This window comes from Pomacea canaliculata, linkage group LG7 (assembly GCF_003073045.1).
Source record: "Pomacea canaliculata isolate SZHN2017 linkage group LG7, ASM307304v1, whole genome shotgun sequence".
Classification (NCBI taxonomy): Eukaryota; Metazoa; Mollusca; class Gastropoda; order Architaenioglossa; family Ampullariidae; genus Pomacea; species Pomacea canaliculata.
In genome coordinates this window covers 26,080,397-26,099,895 of record NC_037596.1, presented here as the reverse complement: position 1 = coordinate 26,099,895, position 19,499 = coordinate 26,080,397, and the positions used below count along the sequence as shown (strand labels likewise).

The 19,499-nt window shown below is 41.1% G+C and overlaps 3 protein-coding genes and 2 long non-coding RNA genes across 6 annotated transcripts; 2 read left to right on the top strand and 3 right to left on the bottom strand.

Annotated features, from left to right (window-relative positions):
- Positions 1–2,809: 2,809 nt before the first annotated feature.
- On the top strand, positions 2,810–5,438 carry LOC112567566 (tripartite motif-containing protein 3-like; the record flags this gene model as incomplete). Its single annotated transcript, XM_025244262.1, is given in 5 exon segments — positions 2,810–3,655; positions 3,779–4,119; positions 4,264–4,361; positions 4,364–4,860; positions 4,862–5,438. Coding segments are annotated over 5 exon segments (1,902 nt in total), but the record flags the coding sequence as incomplete, so codon positions are not given.
- Positions 5,439–6,296: 858 nt separating this feature from the next.
- Positions 6,297–7,981, bottom strand: LOC112568222. The gene is made up of 4 exons (XR_003100036.1): positions 7,828–7,981; positions 7,218–7,331; positions 6,828–6,943; positions 6,297–6,593 (listed from the first exon to the last, which is right to left on the bottom strand). It is a non-coding gene; the product is annotated as an uncharacterized LOC112568222 (long non-coding RNA).
- A 1,821-nt stretch (positions 7,982–9,802) lies between these two features.
- Positions 9,803–10,701, bottom strand: LOC112568956. The gene is made up of 3 exons (XR_003100260.1): positions 10,593–10,701; positions 10,162–10,281; positions 9,803–10,016 (listed from the first exon to the last, which is right to left on the bottom strand). It is a non-coding gene; the product is annotated as an uncharacterized LOC112568956 (long non-coding RNA).
- A 1,652-nt stretch (positions 10,702–12,353) lies between these two features.
- Positions 12,354–15,672, top strand: LOC112569153. 2 transcript variants are annotated; one of them, XM_025246865.1, is made up of 6 exons: positions 12,354–12,677; positions 13,124–13,323; positions 13,615–13,768; positions 13,940–14,115; positions 14,419–14,608; positions 14,900–15,672. In XM_025246865.1, exons 1-6 carry the CDS (start codon positions 12,458–12,460, stop codon positions 15,220–15,222), a joined length of 1,263 nt encoding a protein of 420 aa, XP_025102650.1. In that variant the 5' UTR covers positions 12,354–12,457; the 3' UTR covers positions 15,223–15,672. The 2 variants fall into 2 exon arrangements, with proteins under 2 accessions (XP_025102650.1, XP_025102651.1); XM_025246866.1 differs by having other exon boundaries at positions 12,357–12,677; positions 13,636–13,768.
- A 131-nt stretch (positions 15,673–15,803) lies between these two features.
- LOC112569154 lies at positions 15,804–19,373 on the bottom strand. The gene is made up of 6 exons (XM_025246867.1): positions 19,174–19,373; positions 18,516–18,674; positions 17,802–18,096; positions 17,005–17,198; positions 16,633–16,795; positions 15,804–16,426 (listed from the first exon to the last, which is right to left on the bottom strand). Exons 3-6 carry the CDS (start codon positions 18,091–18,093, stop codon positions 16,191–16,193), a joined length of 885 nt encoding a protein of 294 aa, XP_025102652.1. The 5' UTR covers positions 18,094–18,096; positions 18,516–18,674; positions 19,174–19,373; the 3' UTR covers positions 15,804–16,190.
- Between the last annotated feature and the right edge of the window lie 126 nt (positions 19,374–19,499).

Sequence of the window (19,499 nt, the reverse complement as noted above, 5' to 3'; positions counted from 1 at the left end):
TAGCAGGTAACTCAAAGAAAATTGCTCTACAGCCTTGGGCCTGCGCAAGTTGGTACAAGCCACCCGACAACCCCCGCGACATTGTATTCTCCTATTTACCCTTCGCTCGAAGCATGAAAAGTGTCGGATCTGTGGCTTTGTTGACTTGATAGACTTCTTCTCAAGCAGGGCGACCCTGCTGTGTCATCCACCCGGCTTCACCGAGCAGACTAGCGCGTGCGACCAGTGTTTCTACTTCGAGGAGGGGCCGGGTACCGGGTGCACTGCGGTTCCAGATACACGCTCCGCTTGGCTGAGGCTAGACGGGTGGCGGGTTCCGATGCCCTCAGACATTTTTTGTTTCGTGACAAGAACCAGTCGCCGCTGGACTGAGAAATAGAAATTCGGGGGGTTCTGGGGATAGTCCCCCATTCCTCTATGCTTTTCTCACCTGGTACCAACCCTGATCAGACCTTGTGTGTTACCGTTCACCCAACTTTATGTTGTCTGGTGTATGGTACCCGCCACCCGAGGTGCTCAGAGAGCGGTCTAGCGAACCTGTGATCGCTGCTGGTTACTAGACAACAATGCTTGACACGATTTCTTTCTCCAGCAGGCAATTAAGAGTGCCAAGTTCATTGTAAACAGAGACGCCACCCTGCGGAGTTTCCAGACTCGGGTGGGCATGTCACGTGACCTTTTGGGCACAGCACATGTGCTGCCTTAGTGTGAACGGTGTTACCATACACCTGTCGGTGCAACGAACTCGAGACGACGTGAGTACAAATTTTATTTACTTATGACAATATTTGTCTTTAATTAAATTGAAATCCGCAGTTAGTGACTTTTCACGCCGAGTCCAGCGAAGCAAGTGATATTGTTTCCCAATATTTAACTACGAGATTTAATTTATAATTTACCCGTAAAGAAGTTTTATGTAAATAAAAGTAAAATATGATGACTCACGTGCGTTTTCATGAAATGTTTGTGACACGTGACCTGGTGGGATGAGACGTACACGGGAATAAAGTAAGTAGGTATACATTCTCAATAGAGACAATACGGTACTTGGTGACGAATGGTTTTGTTCCAATATTTTTGTCATATTAGGTAAGTGACGATACATACATAATAACTGTCAGATATGAGGAACACCCGACCTAAGAAATTACGCCAACGAGGATTTGCCGTCGTCACGTGACCGTTTCTTTCCACACACGGTTAGCTCCAAAGTTGTCTGCCAATATACTTGTTAGTAAAATGGGACTTTTAGACATCTCGACATTTTAATTCGAGCTTTTGAGTCACACCCTTGATTACTGAAACCACAAACTCGGGTATTTTAAAATCTCAGTGGCAGGCAGCTGTCAGGAGGCGCCCAAGGGAAAATGTTTTGATACTTCCCTTTGTCTCTTCTTCAACGACGATCATTCATCTTTTGTTTTTCCTATCTTCTAAGTATCTCTTTTATTCTCTCTCATTTTGCTTGTTTTTCTATGCAGAGCACCAAGAGTTATGTATCCCCATACTGTTATAGGTGAGAAGGTTTCGGGTGTGATTAAGGTTGTATGCCGATTTACTTATAGGAACTTCCATCAGGAATAAATATCTTTTACATAAAAATGTTAGGTGCGCAAACTGCAGACAGACAGACAGACAGACGGACGGACAACGGACGGACGGACGGACGGACGGTCGGACGGACCAACGGACGGACGGACAGACAGATAGACAGACAGACTATGATATAAATGCAGAGACAAGGGCGAAAGCAGTCACCCATGTGTTCGCATGCATTAAACACACCAGGTTCAAGACACGACGCCTGCCAAATATTGTTTTTTGAGTCCCGTTTGTTCTAATTATAGAAAATTATTTCAACGAGAATGAGTGTGGGTGTAGGGTGAGGGTGGCAGTCTAACAGATATTAATCTACGCACGACAATAAACATACCCGCCATGCAAAGCAACAATAATTACCCGTCACTTCTTTTTTTTTTTACTTACAATCCTCCTATTATGCCCTGTTTATTTATACTGATTTTTTTATATCAATAATTGTTATTAATGGACTGGAGCGTCAGATTTCATACCGGCGTCAGCAGCATAAAGGTTTCAGCACGATTGGCTGTTATTAGAAAATCAAATTGTTTGCCCCTCAGGTCAGAATTAACAGCCCTCGACATGGCGTCTACTGTGTTCTAACCTGTAATAACATGTCTCGCCTCAATATGTAATTACAGTCGCAAATCCCCATACTCACCAAGGGGGGGGGGGAGATCGTATCTAGGTGCGGGACGAGAATCAACCAGTCGAAGATTAATAATAATCAACGCACTCACGGTCGGACGTGACATGTGCTATACTTCCTCCATAAAAAAGAGTTCCAGTTTTTCATTGCCACTTATTTTGTCTGTGACTAAATGTAATCTTTATTGCTTCTGGGGAAGAATGTTGATTGAAAATAAAATCATGCACTCGAAGATCAAAGGACAGACGTGTTCTTAACTATGATTTTAGGTTTAATCAACGGGTAGTTTATTATCGCCATGTAGGAGGCGATTCGACTTTTTATCCTCACCGTTCTGGCTCTGATGATTTAAAAATAATCCGTTAATATGGGGTGTTTACTGTTTCATGGATTCAATTTCCTTTCCGCTTTGTGTGGTCTGTTGTAACCAGAAGAAAAAAATAAGGAGGATATTAAGACTACGAAATAAGCAGACGAGGACTAAATTCCAATAATTACTTGACTTTATTATTAAATTATAAAATAATTATCTTTATGTTACAGCCAGTAATCGTTTCTGATGGAATCCTCAGCCCCTGAAACGTTGCGTTGCTGTGCCTGTCGGGACATTTTAGGGGAGGCCACTCTTTGACCTGCCTGCACGTGCTTTGTCGTGATTGTCTTCCCCCATACAGCGTAAGGGGAGACTACCAACAAAACGGTTCGGTGTTTCTATGTCCTGCGTGTCGTCCTAAGTCACCTGGTGACGTACCCCAGGTCCGGCGCAAGTCCGTGACGTCACAGGTCAACTCGCGCGTGGCGGCCAAGCCTTGCCTGGCCATCGAGGAGCTCAGGCGCCGAAGTGAGGCTGCCAACGGCTGGTACGACTACACCGACGAGGACAGCAACGACGATGCCGGTGAGGAGGAAGACGAGGATGGCTGCAGCAGCGAGGTGGCGCCAGAGGTCATTTCCGGCTCCTCGCTCGTCCTCCCATGCCCCGCGCACGCGCAGCGCGACGCCGAGCAGTACTGTCTGGCCTGCGAGCAGCTAGCCTGCCAGAAGTGCGTCACCTCTGCTCACCGGAAGTGCTCTCACCAGCTCGTGACTTGTCCTGAAGCCGTCGTAGCTCGCCGACCTCACCTGAACGCGCTGCACAGCAAGCTTGCGCAGAAGGTGATCAGGTCGCAAGAGCACGTCACTTCCGACAGCGCCCTGCTGGAGGACCTGGAGAAACAGAGGCTGGCGCTGATTGGTCAGATCGCCGCTCAGCGCGAGGCGTTAGTGAGAGCCATTCTCGAGAAGGAGGCCAGGCTGGTGCAGGAGGTCAACGCGGTTTTGGACAAAGAGACCAACATGGTGAAAGCCAGGATCCTGGAGAACACCTGCTCAGGTAAAGCGGCGGAGGGCCAGCTGAGCGTTTTGGAGGCCGTCATCAGCGTTCAGGTATTTTGTAGTCAGATGGTCCCGACGATTCCTTTGATTCCTTTGACGATTCTTTGATCTTGTATCGCGTTTCTATCCAATTCAATTACAATAATTTCATCTCTATCCCAATTCTGTCTGAAGGGGGAAGCTGAGATTTTGTCACTCGTCCCCTCACTGACGACAGACCTGGACCAGGAAGCCGCTAACTACGCATGCGCACAGTCACAAGAAACGATAACTCTCGTCTACGCCCCGGATGCTCAGCTGGAAGACTCTGTGAGCCGGTCACCTCTGGGCAGCCTGACCGTGGCGAGTTCCGGCAAGAGACACGACGACGCACCTCTGCCACACCGAGACGACCTCAGCTTGACCCTGATGACGTCATTCCACGGCCGCACGAGGGAGGATACGTGTGATCCGTTGTTGACGGATTTAGTTTTGCTGCCCAACGGTGACGTCATACTGACCGACAGGGACAATAAGTAAGGGATTTAAACAGGAAGCTTTACACAGACAACAAGTAATGGATTTAGTTTAGGATTTAGGTAAATGAGTTATCAGGAGAGATAAGACATGGCGATAAGAAAAAAACTGTCTCTGTCTGATGGTATTTGTTCTTGTTTCAGGTGCGTGAAGAAGTTCAACTCCACTGGCCACCTCCTGACCCGGGTGCCTGTCCCAGAAGTACCCGTCCCGAATCGCCTGGTGTCGCAGGGGAAGGCCGCCATTCCGTGATGAACAAGAAGGTGTTGCTGTTCATGTCTCTACTGGGAACCGTCCGCATCTTGTCCTCTGTGCGCTTGAAGCGTCCTTACTGCTTCTTGGCCTCAGCCGGGGAGGGTCTAACCCCGGGTCAGGGTCAAGTCCAGCTGCTGGCCGCCACTAGCCAGTGTGACGTCATCGACGTCATCACCGAGTCCGGGGTCCTCCTGCGGCGGCTCTACACACACAAGGGGGAGCGCGTGTCTCTGTCTCGACCCCTGTATCTTCACGTGCCGACGACTCGCGACCCCGACGTGGCGGCGCTGGTGGTGGACAGCGGGCGGCGCGTGCTCTTTGCCCTCAACGCCGAGGGGCAAACGATCTTCACCTTCAAGCCCAAAGGTGAAGCTGCCCTGGAATGCCCGCTGGGAGTGGCTAGCGTGCCCGGGGCAGGGCTGATCCTGCTGGCAGACAGGGATAAAAATCGAGTTCAGTTGCTCAGTCGGCGGGGGTCCTTGCTGAAAGGACCTGTTGACCGAGAAGGACTCCATCTTCAAGCCCTGCGCCCTCAACGCCAGCGCGCGCGGACGAGTTGCTCTGACCCAAGTGGACGGCTGGGTGAAGATCTACAGGACACAGTAGATATGGGCAGTCTACTCCATTGACCTTTTTGTGGAAATATCCACTTCCGGTTTAGACACTGGTACACTCGTACACCAACCGTGTACATCATCCAAGTTTACCGTCTGTTCAGATGGCTTCCACAAGATACCAACAGACATCGACTAACACTCTGGTAGACATTCCTGTAGAAATCCGGCAATTATCTAGCATTTCGACCTTGTTAAGTCCGTGAACCCTAACCCATCGCTAAATCCATATCACTCACTGTATATTTTTGTTAAACATCATGTATATTTTTCCGCCAAACCCAAGATAAAAGAAAATAAGGACCACAAATTTAAATTATGGAAAATAAAGATGGTTGATGTTCTTGTCTTTAATAAGTATGTTACACAATTCATGTCTAAAGTAAAATTGTATCTGGTTTTGATTGTCAGGTTTCAGTTAAGTATAATTAATTATTGTTTCTTACTCTTATAATACTGACATGATATTTTAAGACTGGTTTATTTTTTCAGTTTTTATGGATATATCCCAAACTATTTCTGAATTATTTAAGTTATGTTGAAACCTTTTTTTTTTCCATTTTACTGTTCATTCTCTCTCAGATTTTAAAATGTGATAATCATATTGAATCTTTCTTGTTAACTATTATACAAATGACACTAAATTGTCGATTATTTTTAATGATATAAATTTAATTTGATTTTTTTTTCCTGTTGTAGCTGTACCAGCTCTTCTGGAAACTGTTATACAGAGTACAGCGTTCAGTCTAAACACAGACATAAACTAATGTGATATTTGTGTTCTTGTGTTATTTAATCTTTACCTAATGGTCTTACCAAAATAGAAACGGTAGAAGATATCTTACTTTCAATGTCTTTTGTTTGAGGTATGACTGTATATACAACCTATGGCCAGAAACAAAAAAAAAGGAATTTTGTTTTAATTTGTAAAATTAACTGCAATCAAAGGTTTTACGGAAAAAAGGCAATGGTCCTTCTTTTTGTTTATGCTTTTGTTTATTTAACGATTATTAATACAAACCAATTTTGCTTTTGCAACAGACATTATTATTTAATATTTTGCATGGCTGGCTGGATCATCTCCATTAAAAGAAGTAAAATGAAACAAAAAGACTTTCTGCTGTCATGTCACTTTATTGTTTATATTTTCTCTTTTTTTTGAGTAATTTATAAACTTTTTTTTATTCACAATTGGTGGAATTCAAATAGTTGAAAATGCTTGTATAATTAAAAGAGAATTATCAGAAAAGTAAATGAAGTTTAAAAAAAAAGGAGAAAAAACAAAAATGTACTCTTGTGTTCCAGAAAACAGTTTTCTCATGATTTTATTTGTGGAGCAGCTAACAAAAAGTATGATACACACAAGAAGCCTGAGATAAGATCATTTCTAGAGTGTAGAGTTTGCGACCCAGTATTGTTTTGCCAGTATTGTGTTATTTACTCATCACATCCTCTATCCGCTCATCGTGGTGCTCACTGGACAGTTGGCAGGAAGCTCGTCCGAGCCATCCGGGCAATCACTGTCTCCATCACAAAAATATTCTAAGTCGACACATATGATGTTGTTGGGACACTTGATTTCATATGACGAGCATTCCATGTGTCTGCAATCAGTTATTGGACTCAAGGGTCAGCTTTGATGGTAATCAAAGGTCAGAGGAGCAGAAGAAGAAAAAGAACAAGAAGCAGAAGAATATATATCCAATGTAGTTAATAGATTAAATTCAGTATAATTTTCAAGTAGGTGTCATATAAACACTTCAGTTTCAGATGTGGTTAGTAAGATTTGAGTGATTAGCTTACAGATAAACTAAAAAAAGAAAGAAGGAGATAATCACCGCATCTTTGTTCATCAGTTCCATCGCCACAGTCGTTGTCGCCGTCACATCTGTACTCTAGGGAACACATCGACCGTTGGTACACTTCACCTGATGTTCTCCTGAGCAGTCGGTTGCTGTGGAGACGAAGAAAAAAAAAAGAATTAAAGAAATCCAAGAATTTTCTGAGGACGTGGATTGCTGAGGGCTTAGAGCGCTGGCATCCGATCCGAGAGGCGTCGGTTCGATACCCGTGTATGTCAGTCGACCTACCAGGTGGAAGTGGATGCCTGAGTTAAGATTAGTGATCAGTGTCTAAATCCCATCTACGAGTGGTAATCATTTTAGCCTTAATTAAAAAAAATCCATAAACACGATTGTAATCCTGAAGCGACAGTGAAAACTACTCACGGCAGCCAACTTCATCCTCGTTGTTACCGCAGTCATCCTCCGTGTCACACAACCACTCCTCCTGGATGCACTGCCCGTTAGAGCACGCATAATGACCATCGCCACAATCGGATGCTGCACAAGCAAGAGGTAAAGGTCACGCGGGTCAATCAGGACACTGATGTCGATCTGTCGGTCGGCTGTCCGCCAATCCGTCCGTGTGTCTGTGTATTTCATTTTTTATAGAACACTTATGTTGACTTTTATTCTAGTTAAGTATTTATTTATTATCTTTGTAGTTCTCCATATCCGTCAAGTAGTGAATGAATAAAATGTCTGGTGTGTAATTTTATTGTTTTTCAGTCTGTGTGTTTGTGTTGCTTTCTCTGTAGCCAGTCAGTTCGTGTTTCTGTGTGTAGCCGGTATTTGGATGTTTCTTTTATTATCTTTCCCAACCTGTCTAGGTTCACAGAGTTTCTTAAATAAGCATTTGCCAGCATTAGTTAATCTGTCCTCAGGGCGTATATAGAACATGTCCTTGATATGAAAATGTCCATCTGTCTCTATTTGTTTAACCTTTCATCTTTTCAAATTGAATTCTCGAATATGTCCAAAACATCATTGCACAAACCTCTCTTTATCTTGGCATCAGTCCTCTTGGCTGCAGCTTGACCAGCGACCAGCAGGACACAGACCAGCAAAGACCAGCACAACGAAGACATGTTTCTTGCGGCTTCTTGCTTCACTTTCTTTGTCTTTGTGTTGTCAGGTCAGCAAACAATGACTTTAAATATTAACTGGGATCTGAAGGGTAGCGGTGTGGTGGGGCAGAAATATCTTTGGCCCACTCAGACTACCATACTGTTGAAATGCTGGTGAACATCATTGTAAGGTAGTGGAAGACCCTCAGAATATTTGGTGGTAAGAAATCATCTCGTTTGGTAAACATGCAACACTCTTAGGTACATTATTACTTGAGTAATACTTATACATTCATACTTACACTATATATTTTATAATATGCGGAATATGTTTACTTTACTATGTGTTTCAGTCAGAAAACGAAGGCACATTTCTTTTCGAAATAGTTCTTTGTTGGTTAAAGATTTTCATTGTTTTTATTTACCTTGTTATTTGCAGTTGAAAAGCTAGATGTGTGAAGTATGTCAATAACATAGAAACATAATATATATACAAAAAAGTATTATGTTTGTCATATTTATATATATAGAAAGAGTCTATTCTAAAGTTATGATAAAGAGCTACATGTATAATAATAATTATTATTCTACAAAGTATTTGAACATTATTTTATTTAATAGTTTTGTGTTAATTACAATATATATATCATGATGTTTTTCAAATGATACTTTTGCCCGTTGCTATAGTTAATTATTAGAATAGTCATCAGATCCATTCAGTTCAAGAAATAGAACATTCAAATCATTATACTCAGGTTAATAAAAATTGCTTATCACTATTGACCGTTTCAAATACAAAAAGTTAATTAACAAGCAGGGACAGAAAAAGTAAAGTTTTTTGAAAACTATATTAAAGTAAGAGACTTAATAATGTAAACGGATAGGTAATGTAGACATGGGCTGCTATACTAGACTAGTTCTCTCTCGATGCCATATACTGAGGTCTACTTGTGCCTGAAAATTTAAAATCGTTGAACTATTGACCTTAAAGAGCAGATTACTGTGTCACGGAGCACTTATATGGGCATCCTATATTTAGCAATATAACTGCAGAGTTTGGACATTCATTCGGATTTTTTTTGGTTCTTTTTGTGTCAACCATCAGAGGATGGGGCAGTTGGGGTGGAGTAAACAATGACAACAACATCGTAGCCCACCCTACGGTGAACGGGGATACACAGTTGAAAATATCTTTCTTCGGATTAAATTTCCATTAACTATATCGTGTTTAGGACTTGTAGTCTTTCAAGCCATTTTGATAGTGTTTTTAACCTGTGAAAATTGAGGGCACTTTATCAGTGTGTCGCTGATTCACAGACATGAAACCTAGGGGTATCTTTGGAAAGGTAACATGTGGGAGAGGTCACAAGCAAGTGTGTGTAGGGTCATCTTTGTTCTGTGGTTGTTCTTCAGAACGATTTTCATGCTGTTTGCTACATGCCAGACCTTTCTGTGTCTAAACTTCTTTTTATTTGTTTACATAACCTGTTTTATATATCTATATACATTAAATTACCCCTTGTATACTTTCATGGCTATTCCTTATCATCTTTCTTTCATGGCTATTACTTCCTCAAATTAGTCTGAATCGAGTATTTTAGTTTGAATTTGGATTAAAGGATGGAACTGAGCATTGTGTTTTGTAGTAGCAGCGACTCGTTTGAGGAACACATGCCATGAACATTTTTTTCCCTAGAAAATACGGAAAGTAAAATGGTTTTAATGTTAATGGTAAGTGGATTTACCTCCCTTTGACTACAATAAAAGCTGGATTGGTGTCCACGTATCCATAATATACTTTATGATTATCCGCTCATGATTCCACGTCTTTTGCCGCCTGGATCTACGTAGCAAGTTCTATGTCAGCTTTTTATCTGATAATTTCAGTCCTACTTTCGATACTGGCTACACTGGACCAGTCGCCTCGCCTTGACCTTTGGCACAAATGCGCCTGACATGACCCGAAAGTTCAAGGTCTCGTGACGTCTTCACATCTCACAGTGAGTAGGGTCCTCGTCCCATCCGTTGCCACAGCCGTTGTGTCCGTTACACAGTTTGGATATCTCCACACAGACGTTGTTAGAACACTTGAGTTCACCCTGGAGGCAGGTCCGGGTGGCTGTGAAAAGAAAAGCGCAGACAACGGGGGAATAATTACTAGCTGAAGATGTATCGTGAAGGGAAAATATATTTATTAAGCATCCAAGGCATAAAAGTGTAAATTCACAAAAAAACCAATTCCAATTATTAAAGACAAAACGTACCACAGCCTGCTTCTTCAGAACCATCTACACAGTCGTTCTCTCCATCACAACGGTATTCGATGGCGATGCAGCTGTCTCGCATCCCGCATTTAAACTGATGAGCCCCAGAACAGTCAGTAGCTGAAGCACACAGTAGCAGAGATTTCTTGTAAATTTTTGTGTAATTCTGGAAAAGAGCAAACACATAAGAAACGAACAAACAAACTCATTCAAATAAATGTATTTATTGTCCACAGACATTGCTAGCTTCTATCAAGGTCCTGTTTGATAAGTGATATCATGTAACTTTATCCAATGTGAAAAAAATTTGTGAATTAAAGTGGTCAAGATTGATTTTTAGAGAAATCAAGAGTAATATTTAATAATATTTTTTTTTTAAGTTGTGTGTTTGGAAGGAGAGCAAAATCCTGGTAAAGGTGAGCACTACTTACGGCAGCCGACTTCATCCTCGTTGTTGCCGCAGTCGTTCTCCGTGTCACACAGCTACTCCTCCTGGATACACACGTTGCTAGAGCACAGGTAGTAAGTCTCCCCACAATCTCTACCTGAAACTGGTGACCACGAGGGATGATGATGATGGTAGTGGTGGTGAGAGTGATGAGGATAATGTTGACGACAATGATAACAAAATGATGGTGTTTTTTATGGGTTATAATTATTGGGAAAGTTGTTGATGTTGTCCATTCCGATAAGAAGATAATCAAATCAAAATCAAATCAAAATCAAAACAGACTTTATTGTCTGCCCAGGAGGACAGAAATTTGTCTTTGCTCACATACCCATACAGACATTTAACACACAGTTAGGACTATACGTATACACACATATAAAGACACACACACACACACACAGCGCTTCATATTCTTCATATATAAAATGTTTTTTTCCGAGGTATACGTTTTGGAGATGAAAAGAGGAAGAAGATAAGTAGCAAAAGAAGAAAAACTTGAACAGCACCATCACCAAGAAACACACAACTTGCCTATCCTTTTCTCCTTCAGTCTAGACTCCTTAACCCGTGCAGACACCAGGAGAGGGCAGCAAAGGAGAAACAAGCAGACGGCTTTCATTTCGAGACTCTTCTTGAGGGACTAACCTCTTTCCTGAAATGATCTTGACTTTTGTAACTTCAGAAACCCTGTTTTCAAATCTCTCAGAAGGAACGAAAAGAGCAGAAGTTCTTTATCAAATTCCGTACACAAGGTGCAGATGCATTTTCTTGTTTATTGGAGAGTAGAATGTAGGACATGATAGCAGGCGCCAGGTGACATGATGGGTTAGTCCACGTGCAGTTGTTTGTTTGTTTTCTTTCAGTATTACACTGAAGTCTCTATCGCAGGTAGAAGAAACAATTTTAAACCTGAGCATCTTATATATGTGTGCATGTAGAAGTGTATATGTGTATATGTGTGCATGTATTTTATTTTTTTTTTTTTTTTGTCGTCACAACGAAGTAACGAATTAGTGAAGAAGTAGAAACTAACCCCCTCCCTCCAAAAAAATAAACAGCCAAGCAAGCTTTGTTTATTTTGATGATCATATATTTTAGCATGACTGCTAGACTGTAGGGCTTTCTGTGCTTTGTTTATTAACTAACCTTATCTAATCTGATGGGCAAGCAGAAATTATCCTGAAGACACTGTAATATGATATATCTTTGTTCTTATATCTACTGTCAGTTCTGTTTATTTTTTTTTTCGAGTAAAATGCTCCCCCCAAAGCTATGGGACTGGACGTCTGACGATTGTAAACAACCAGTTCCTGCGCGGGACATAGTTCTTCACAGTCATTTAGCAACGAATCTTGATGTGGGTATGTTGCGGGTGCTTGACTTGAATACTTAAAAAATATTTTGTGACACATTAGTTCAAAGTGTTGATTAATACTTGGCTGAGGTGCGGTCCTGCGGTTCTACAGAACATTTTCCAGAAATAAAATTAAAATAAACAGGAAAAAACCCCACAAAAAACAAAACAAAAAACAAAAAACAAACAAACAAAAACCAACCAACCAACCAACCAACCAACCAACCAACCAAACAAACAAACAAACAACCAAACAACCAACCAACCAACCAACCAACCAAACAACTAACCAAACAACCAAACAACCAACCAACCAACCAACCAAACAAACAAACAAACAAACAAACAAACAAACAAACAAACAAACAAACAAACAAACAAACAAACAAACAAGAAACCCTGAAAAACAATCACCACGTCTACACCTTTCTTTTATTACAATCAATGAGTTCTGCAGTTATCTCCCTTAGCACTACGACATTTCATATGTGATGTCAGCGCAAGAGCCGATAATGTTGTTACGTAGACAGGTCGTGGGACTCGAGGTTTGCTGTGCCAAGAGCGCTGCCTCCATGAACCAGTTCCTCGTGTGTTTTATTAGCTATGCTTCGGTTGTGGCCGTGAAAATCACACTTCACCCGCCCAGCCAGGTTGTTTATTTTGACAGAATGGGTCGAAGCTTGGGTGGTCTGCACGTGAACTGCAGTCTGGGTAAGTTTGAACTCCATGCTATGCTTTTGCAGGTCCAACTCCGTGATTGAGTCGGAAAAATTGTTTGAGATGCTAGGAGGACAGTTTAAAAAAAAACTGATGTTGTTAATAACTACTATATATAAAAAATTCAGAAAAAAAGCACACACACAGATATACATATAGAGAGAGATGCATACAGAATTACACGAATACAAGTACAAGAAAACAGAAAAGCAACACGCACAAAAACACATACACAAAAAAACCCAATAAAGAACAAACAAAAAAATGAACAAAAAAACCCTAAGAAAAATCAAACAAACAAAAATAAAAAATAACAGAAAAATAAAAACAGATAAATAAAAAGCAACAAAATAAACAAAGAAAAAGAAAAATTGAAGAAAAAATAAACAAGTAACGGTCTTTATCTTTGGTTGAACAATTCCTCCCCCCTTCCTACGCAGGTGACACTCAAGCTCAGAAGGTGTATGCCATGGAGGTATCCCGGGTCACTTCATATCCTCCTAAGTTCCAGGTGTTGGCCAGTGCTTCTGTACTTAATGACCTGTCGCACGCCCGGGTCAACACCGAGGTGCTACAGGGCAGAAATGCTTCAGCGACGGGAGGCATCAATTCCTACAGACCTACAGATAGTGCCATAGAGGTAGACTTCCTCTCATACCCGTATATTTTTTCCTCCTCCTCCTTCTCCTCTTCTTCTCTCCTATCCTCCTCCTTATCATCATTATCATCGTTGTCGTCGTCAAAGTCAACTCAATTACTGAGGATCGATCTTCTGTAAAAAGAAGCCTCACTTCTGTCCAGTCCTTTTGAATTAGCAGAGAAACAGTTAAACTATTTAGTTATCAGTGCCGTTGGAGATCATTGTAATAAAAGGAAAGTCTGGTTTCTAACTACAGCCTCCACAAGACAAACATCTTTCAATGAATTGCAGCTGCTGGTCTGTCATGTGCAGCTTACTTTGGGGGCGATGACCTGCACGGACAGCGGTAAATATGTCTGCGTCATCTATTTCTCCAACAGCAACGACCCCGATGGTACCCCGAAAATTGTGTACAAGTATGACTCGACAAATGTTTATGTTGGAGGCACGTGAGCTGAGGTTGAAATTATTATTTCTTTTTTCGAGAGATATACTACTTCTATTGTTATTCTCATAAAAATGTCCATCAGCACATATTTTTAACTCATCTTTTCATAATACAGTCGTGTGTGGTGTGTGAGAGATAACGACAACCGTACCTTTCTATTATTTCTAGAGCATCCGTCGGTGGCTGTGGCCAGAGCCCTGACCAAACCCACCACCACGTTACGGGTATACCAACCAGGAGAAGTCATAAATATCACATGCAGAGCTTTCGTGGGATCCACACCCGTGACATGGGTTTGGGAAGAAAGAATCATTTACCCCACCCCTGCTAACAGCTCCTTTCAGGTACCCGCAAAATTACAATCAGGTATGTAAGACATGGGGAAACGGATGGCCAGCACGATAGAGCACCAGAACCGTATACCGGTGGGTTCGATGCTCATCTTGCGCAGTGTACTTTTTCTAGTTCTGATACAGCTGCTGTGTGGAGAAGACATGAATTAGTTGTTAAAGCAGCGGGTGTCCTTTGTGATACACTTTACCTCTTCCCCCAACTCCTTTTTATCACCTTCCAGATGATCCAGCTGGGTATCTGAGTAGGATAGTTTTCTGTCGTCCTTATTTGTGGTAAAACATTTTTTGTTTCAGCCAATGAAGGTCCTCAGAGTTTCCAATGCACTTCTTCTGAAGTCTAAAAACAAATGTCGGACTTTGGGCTCCTCAGTGATATCCTACACAGTGCCCAATGCCACGGAGGAAACGCGACAGATGAGGTGCAAAGCGACTACCAATGAATCTTCCTTCGAGAAGCTCGCGGGAACTTTTACCTACTTCATCGGTGAGAGACATAGATCTTGGGCTTATTTACTTCTTAGTATACTTGTTTGTATATCCACGATGGTACATCGGGAATCTTGAACAGGTATACAGCAAGCCAATATAGTCAACAAAGAACGGCGAATTATTTACCGAAAAAAAGTAGAAATGTTAGGATTTGAAATTAATTTACTTTGTCAACATAAACACAAAATTTCACTCTACTAGATCGTTGAGAAAGAGATATACCTATAGAAGAAGACTACATCGTACCCGTTTAGACTGAAACCTAAACCTATTTATTTATTTTGAGGTACAAAGCCAACGAACGCCACAGTACCCGACATAGAGCTGTACCCGCCTCGTCTGGACGGTGTCTATACGAACGCCTCGTCCCTTCAAGCTTATCAATCCCAGGCTGGGAGGGGACGGGAAGTCATCGGGTACGACAGTTTGTGGTACCTCCTGGGCTTCGTGGCAGCCACAACACTCTTCATCGTCGTCCTCTTCCTCACCTTGTGGGGGGTGTCCCGCTGGAAGCAGAGGAGCAACTACATCTCCAGACACGCCATCGTGTACCACCAGCGCGGGGTGGACCGAGGCTGGGGTCCGGGACACGAGTACATCGTAGAATGAACCATGTTAGAAGTCGGTGGAGGAGCTGTGGAGAATTTCTTCCAGAAATCCACAACCACAGCAAGTAGTTGTCGTCAAAACCAAGCCAACAAAATCAAATCAAAAGAACAGAAATTTTTTTTTTTTGGCTCAAGGTGTGTGGACTCACTTTGTCTAAAGGCCATGACCTTTTCCATTGACCTCACGTGACATTTGTAAAAAGTGACTTTTAAAGCTAGGAAACACTATACAGAAAATTACTGACATTCGAACAGTTGTTATGAGTTATTATATTTTTAAATTCTTGACACCTTTTACTTGATATACAACTTCATCTATTTCACATGCGTGAACTTTTTATTATCGCCTGTGATTGAGGAATATAATAATTAAACTTTTTGTGTGTTAAATAACAGACGTGGACAATAAACTTAGTATTTGATATAGATTGAAATAAAAATTTATACAAGCGGACTTTTCACTGGTTTTATTTACGCTGTTTATTCAGTTCCTGAGGACCACGTGGTTAAATGAAGTTTACTTGGGAAATATAAATAATATATAAACATATATATCGACAAACTCAAAGCAAGACCATGCGTGCGTGCGTGCGTGCGTGTGTGTGTGTGATGCTAGAAACAGTTTCTTAAACTGAAACCAGAAGCTTGTCCTGGAGTTCCCCCATGCTACCCCAGGTGCAACGACCTACCCTCGCGTCATCAATACGCTCCTTAGATGCAATACATAACTGAGGAGCTTAAAAACTGAAGACAAATTAGAGAAAATTGGTAATAATACTATATAGACTCTTCTCATGTGTACTTTATGTAAGTCATCTCTCACCGATCTTATGTCCTAAGTAAACTTGTTATTACTGTTGTCCCAAGATATACCCCGATTGACGGTGATTGCTGCTCATTGCGAACCATGTTCAGACCGGGGACACATCGCTATATCAAGACACGGCCTAGATGGTTCTCGGGCCTAGCCTAGAAGCTATACCAGGATAGGGACTTTATCTTTTTGCGCAAGTAGAAAATGGACTCGATGATGATGACGAGAGCGATGATGCCACCAGCCGCCACCCCGAAGATGACCCAGACGTCGTTGGTGCACTCAGAGAGGGTGGCAGCAGCAGAGCTTGCATTACTGGGCGCTAGGGGATCGGTGATTCCACCCGTCACCAGAGGGTTCAAAGAGTGCCAAGTAGTGCCGTTAAGGTTGACTGCAAATAAATGAACAAAAATAAATAAATAAATAATCGAGAAATTAAATAAATCAATAAATAAGCAATAGTGAGAAGAGTAAGGATACTCTGGTATCATTCGATTTCGAATATTCACAAATCGTATCCACTTATCTACTATGGTATCAATGCAACCCATCATTTCGAATCAAGACGTGCGGAATCCAACAACAGCGACTACAGACCGATGAAGACAGTGATGATGGAGTGGGGGAAGAGGATCTCGTGTTCACACTTTTCACACCGGACACCGCACTTGAAACTCTTATGGTCATCGACGTCTGAAAGTTGATGCTCCAAAATGCCCGTGCGAGTCCAAATGCACTCTTTGTCCTCGGCCTCGGTTTCCTAGCACACAAGACAACTTTCTTATCTGAAAAAATTGTTTTTAATGTACTGAAAAAATTAAATTCTCATTATTGTCTATGTCACCAAACAACTCAATGTACAAATGAATGTAAACTATCACTTTCAATCTTGAATTTTTTTTCAGGGGGTCTGATATTAACCTATAAACAGGTTAATGGATTCTGGGGTCAGATGTCTCTCCTACCAACCTCAGTGGCGTTGTAAAGATCCTCTTCATTCAATTCGCTTGTAACTAGGTGTTGTTTGGTTGCGAAGTAGAAATGGCCATTTGGCGAACCCACGTTGCCTTCACAAGTAAAGCTGATGGTGGTTCCACTCATGGCGATCAAGAACCCGGTGTCTGAGACGCCATCTGCTTTTATTTTAACGTCTGATGGACGCGCTGTACAGGTGTGAACAAAGGTATGAAACTAGCGAAAACAAACAAGTGTTGAGTTAGCTGTCCTTTAATATGTTTTGTGTGTCTGTATGTGTCTGTCAGTGCGGACATGTAGGTGGAGATATATCGTCCTGTGTGTGTGAGAGAGAGAGAGAGAGCGCGCGCGCATGCGTATGAGTGTGGCTGTGTGTGGTCTGTGGGTTCTCATACAATGATCACAAAGTGAAACTAGTCAACTCCTATCAACACTTTGCTTATTTTTTACTACTTAGGTTTCCAGTTTAAAAGGGTACGAGACAAGAAAAAGGATTGTCCCCAAAGCCTGACACTTATGTTTGAAAGGAAGGGATGTTGATAGGCAATTCGTTAAAAAAAAAAACAATATCCTCTCTTTATCAGCATTTTTTTCTCTTATCCACGTGTGGCTCATCCTAAAACAGTAACAACTCTTTCTTCTCCGTTACAGCACTAAATATTAAAAACAAAACTATTCAATGAACTTTTTGGGACAGACAAAAAAGGTTAATACCCTATTTAAAGAAAATTAAATAGAAGGAAGAAAATTTTGTTTTCGCACACTCTACTACAACCAAAGATTTCACTTACTGAATCCAACCACCTGTATGGTTTTGGCCTTTGCTGTAGCGTGGGCTGATGGAGGAGTGACCTGGCATGTCCACTTGCCCCTATGTCCACACTGCAGGTGTGCAATGATCACCCTGATAAATAGTTCCCCTTTGTTATCCCCTTTGTTATACACTTTGTTATAGCAGAATCTGGCATCCAAGCCCTCGCATAAAGGCGGTTCGGCGAAGCAGTCTAACTTCAAGTTTCCTGATATTGGTGACGTCCTTAATCGCCTTGTAGTCGTGGCGGAAGTAGTTGTTCTTTTTCTCATTTACTTCCAGTCAGAATGAAAGGGAATGACCAATGATGAAAAGTCCAAGGTAAGATAAAAATAGAAAGAAACTAGCTTTTGTTAGCAGATTGTAGTCAGTCATGCATCATGTAAATGTAAGGAGTAGCATGCACAAGAGGAGAGACAAAAGGAATTATAAAGCTATTCTTTTATGCTTGATCATTTGTTCACCATTTCATTTCAATCAAATTATTGTAACTCAGATGAATACTATTTCACCCTACGTATAAAAATTAATATATAAATTAATCATCATCTTTAAAATTTGTTCAAATTATTATCAGAAATAATTTTGGTAATTTAATGATGTCAACATAACATTTCTAGTCTCAGACCAAATAGAGAGTGAAAGAGTTAATTAAGGCAGTGTTGATTAATTAATTAACTCGGCTGTTTCTCACATATCTGAAAGATTTCTATCGTGAGATCAGACTCATTAGCCTGTCTAAACAGGCTGCATGTCATCGTGAGCTTGTCTCCTTTATTGCCTGGCCCCACCAAATACTCTTTTGGTTCGGCAGAAAAGTTGACATACAGGACAGAATATACACGACTTCCTCCTGGAGACAAAGCAGCATGTCATCAGCAATCACATTTTAAATTCACCTTCTTCTGTCAGCACATAAGAAACCGATTTGATTATAATATTAAGAGTATTATTTCAACTCTTAAAAAACAACAGCCCCTGTTTCAAAAGTTCAACAAAAAAGAAGAAAATTTTCAAAGTGTCTGCATGCGCAGTCGTTAATTAATCATAAAAAATGTTGGAACCATTATTAAAGTGGAATTTCAGCATGTGAGATTAAAATAAACTTGTTTCTGTTTTCAGAATAAAACATAAACTATGTGTCTATCTTAAATAAAATTATTTGCTTTAAGTTTCAGAATGTTGTAAAAATGCATTTAAAGCTATATGATCCGGTGAGGTCCAGCCGCAATGTCTATGATGACCAACTGTTCTACAAGAACTGTCGTTCTTCAGAGTTTGAAAAGAACCAATTTATTACTTCACATCAGAAAATATTTAAAAACTTGCTAGTTAGAACTTTAGTGACTAACCTGCACAAAAGAAAATAAATATGAATATAGTCATCCACATTTGTTTGTAGTTGAATGGAAAATAGAGTCTTGGTTCACACAGCATCTCTTTTTTTAAAAAGCCACTTTAAATAAGATAATATTTTTTTGTAGAATCTTCGAGTAACGTGGAATTAAGCTTAAGACATCCGAACTTTTTCTCTTCTAAGACAGTTATGACTAACGATGTTCTGAAAGTGATTTTTGTAAATAAAATATCTTTGATTTGACGTCTACAGATATTTGTGTAAAATACTTTCCACAATCTTAATCTGACGACTACGACTTTACCAACAGAGGGCGTCACT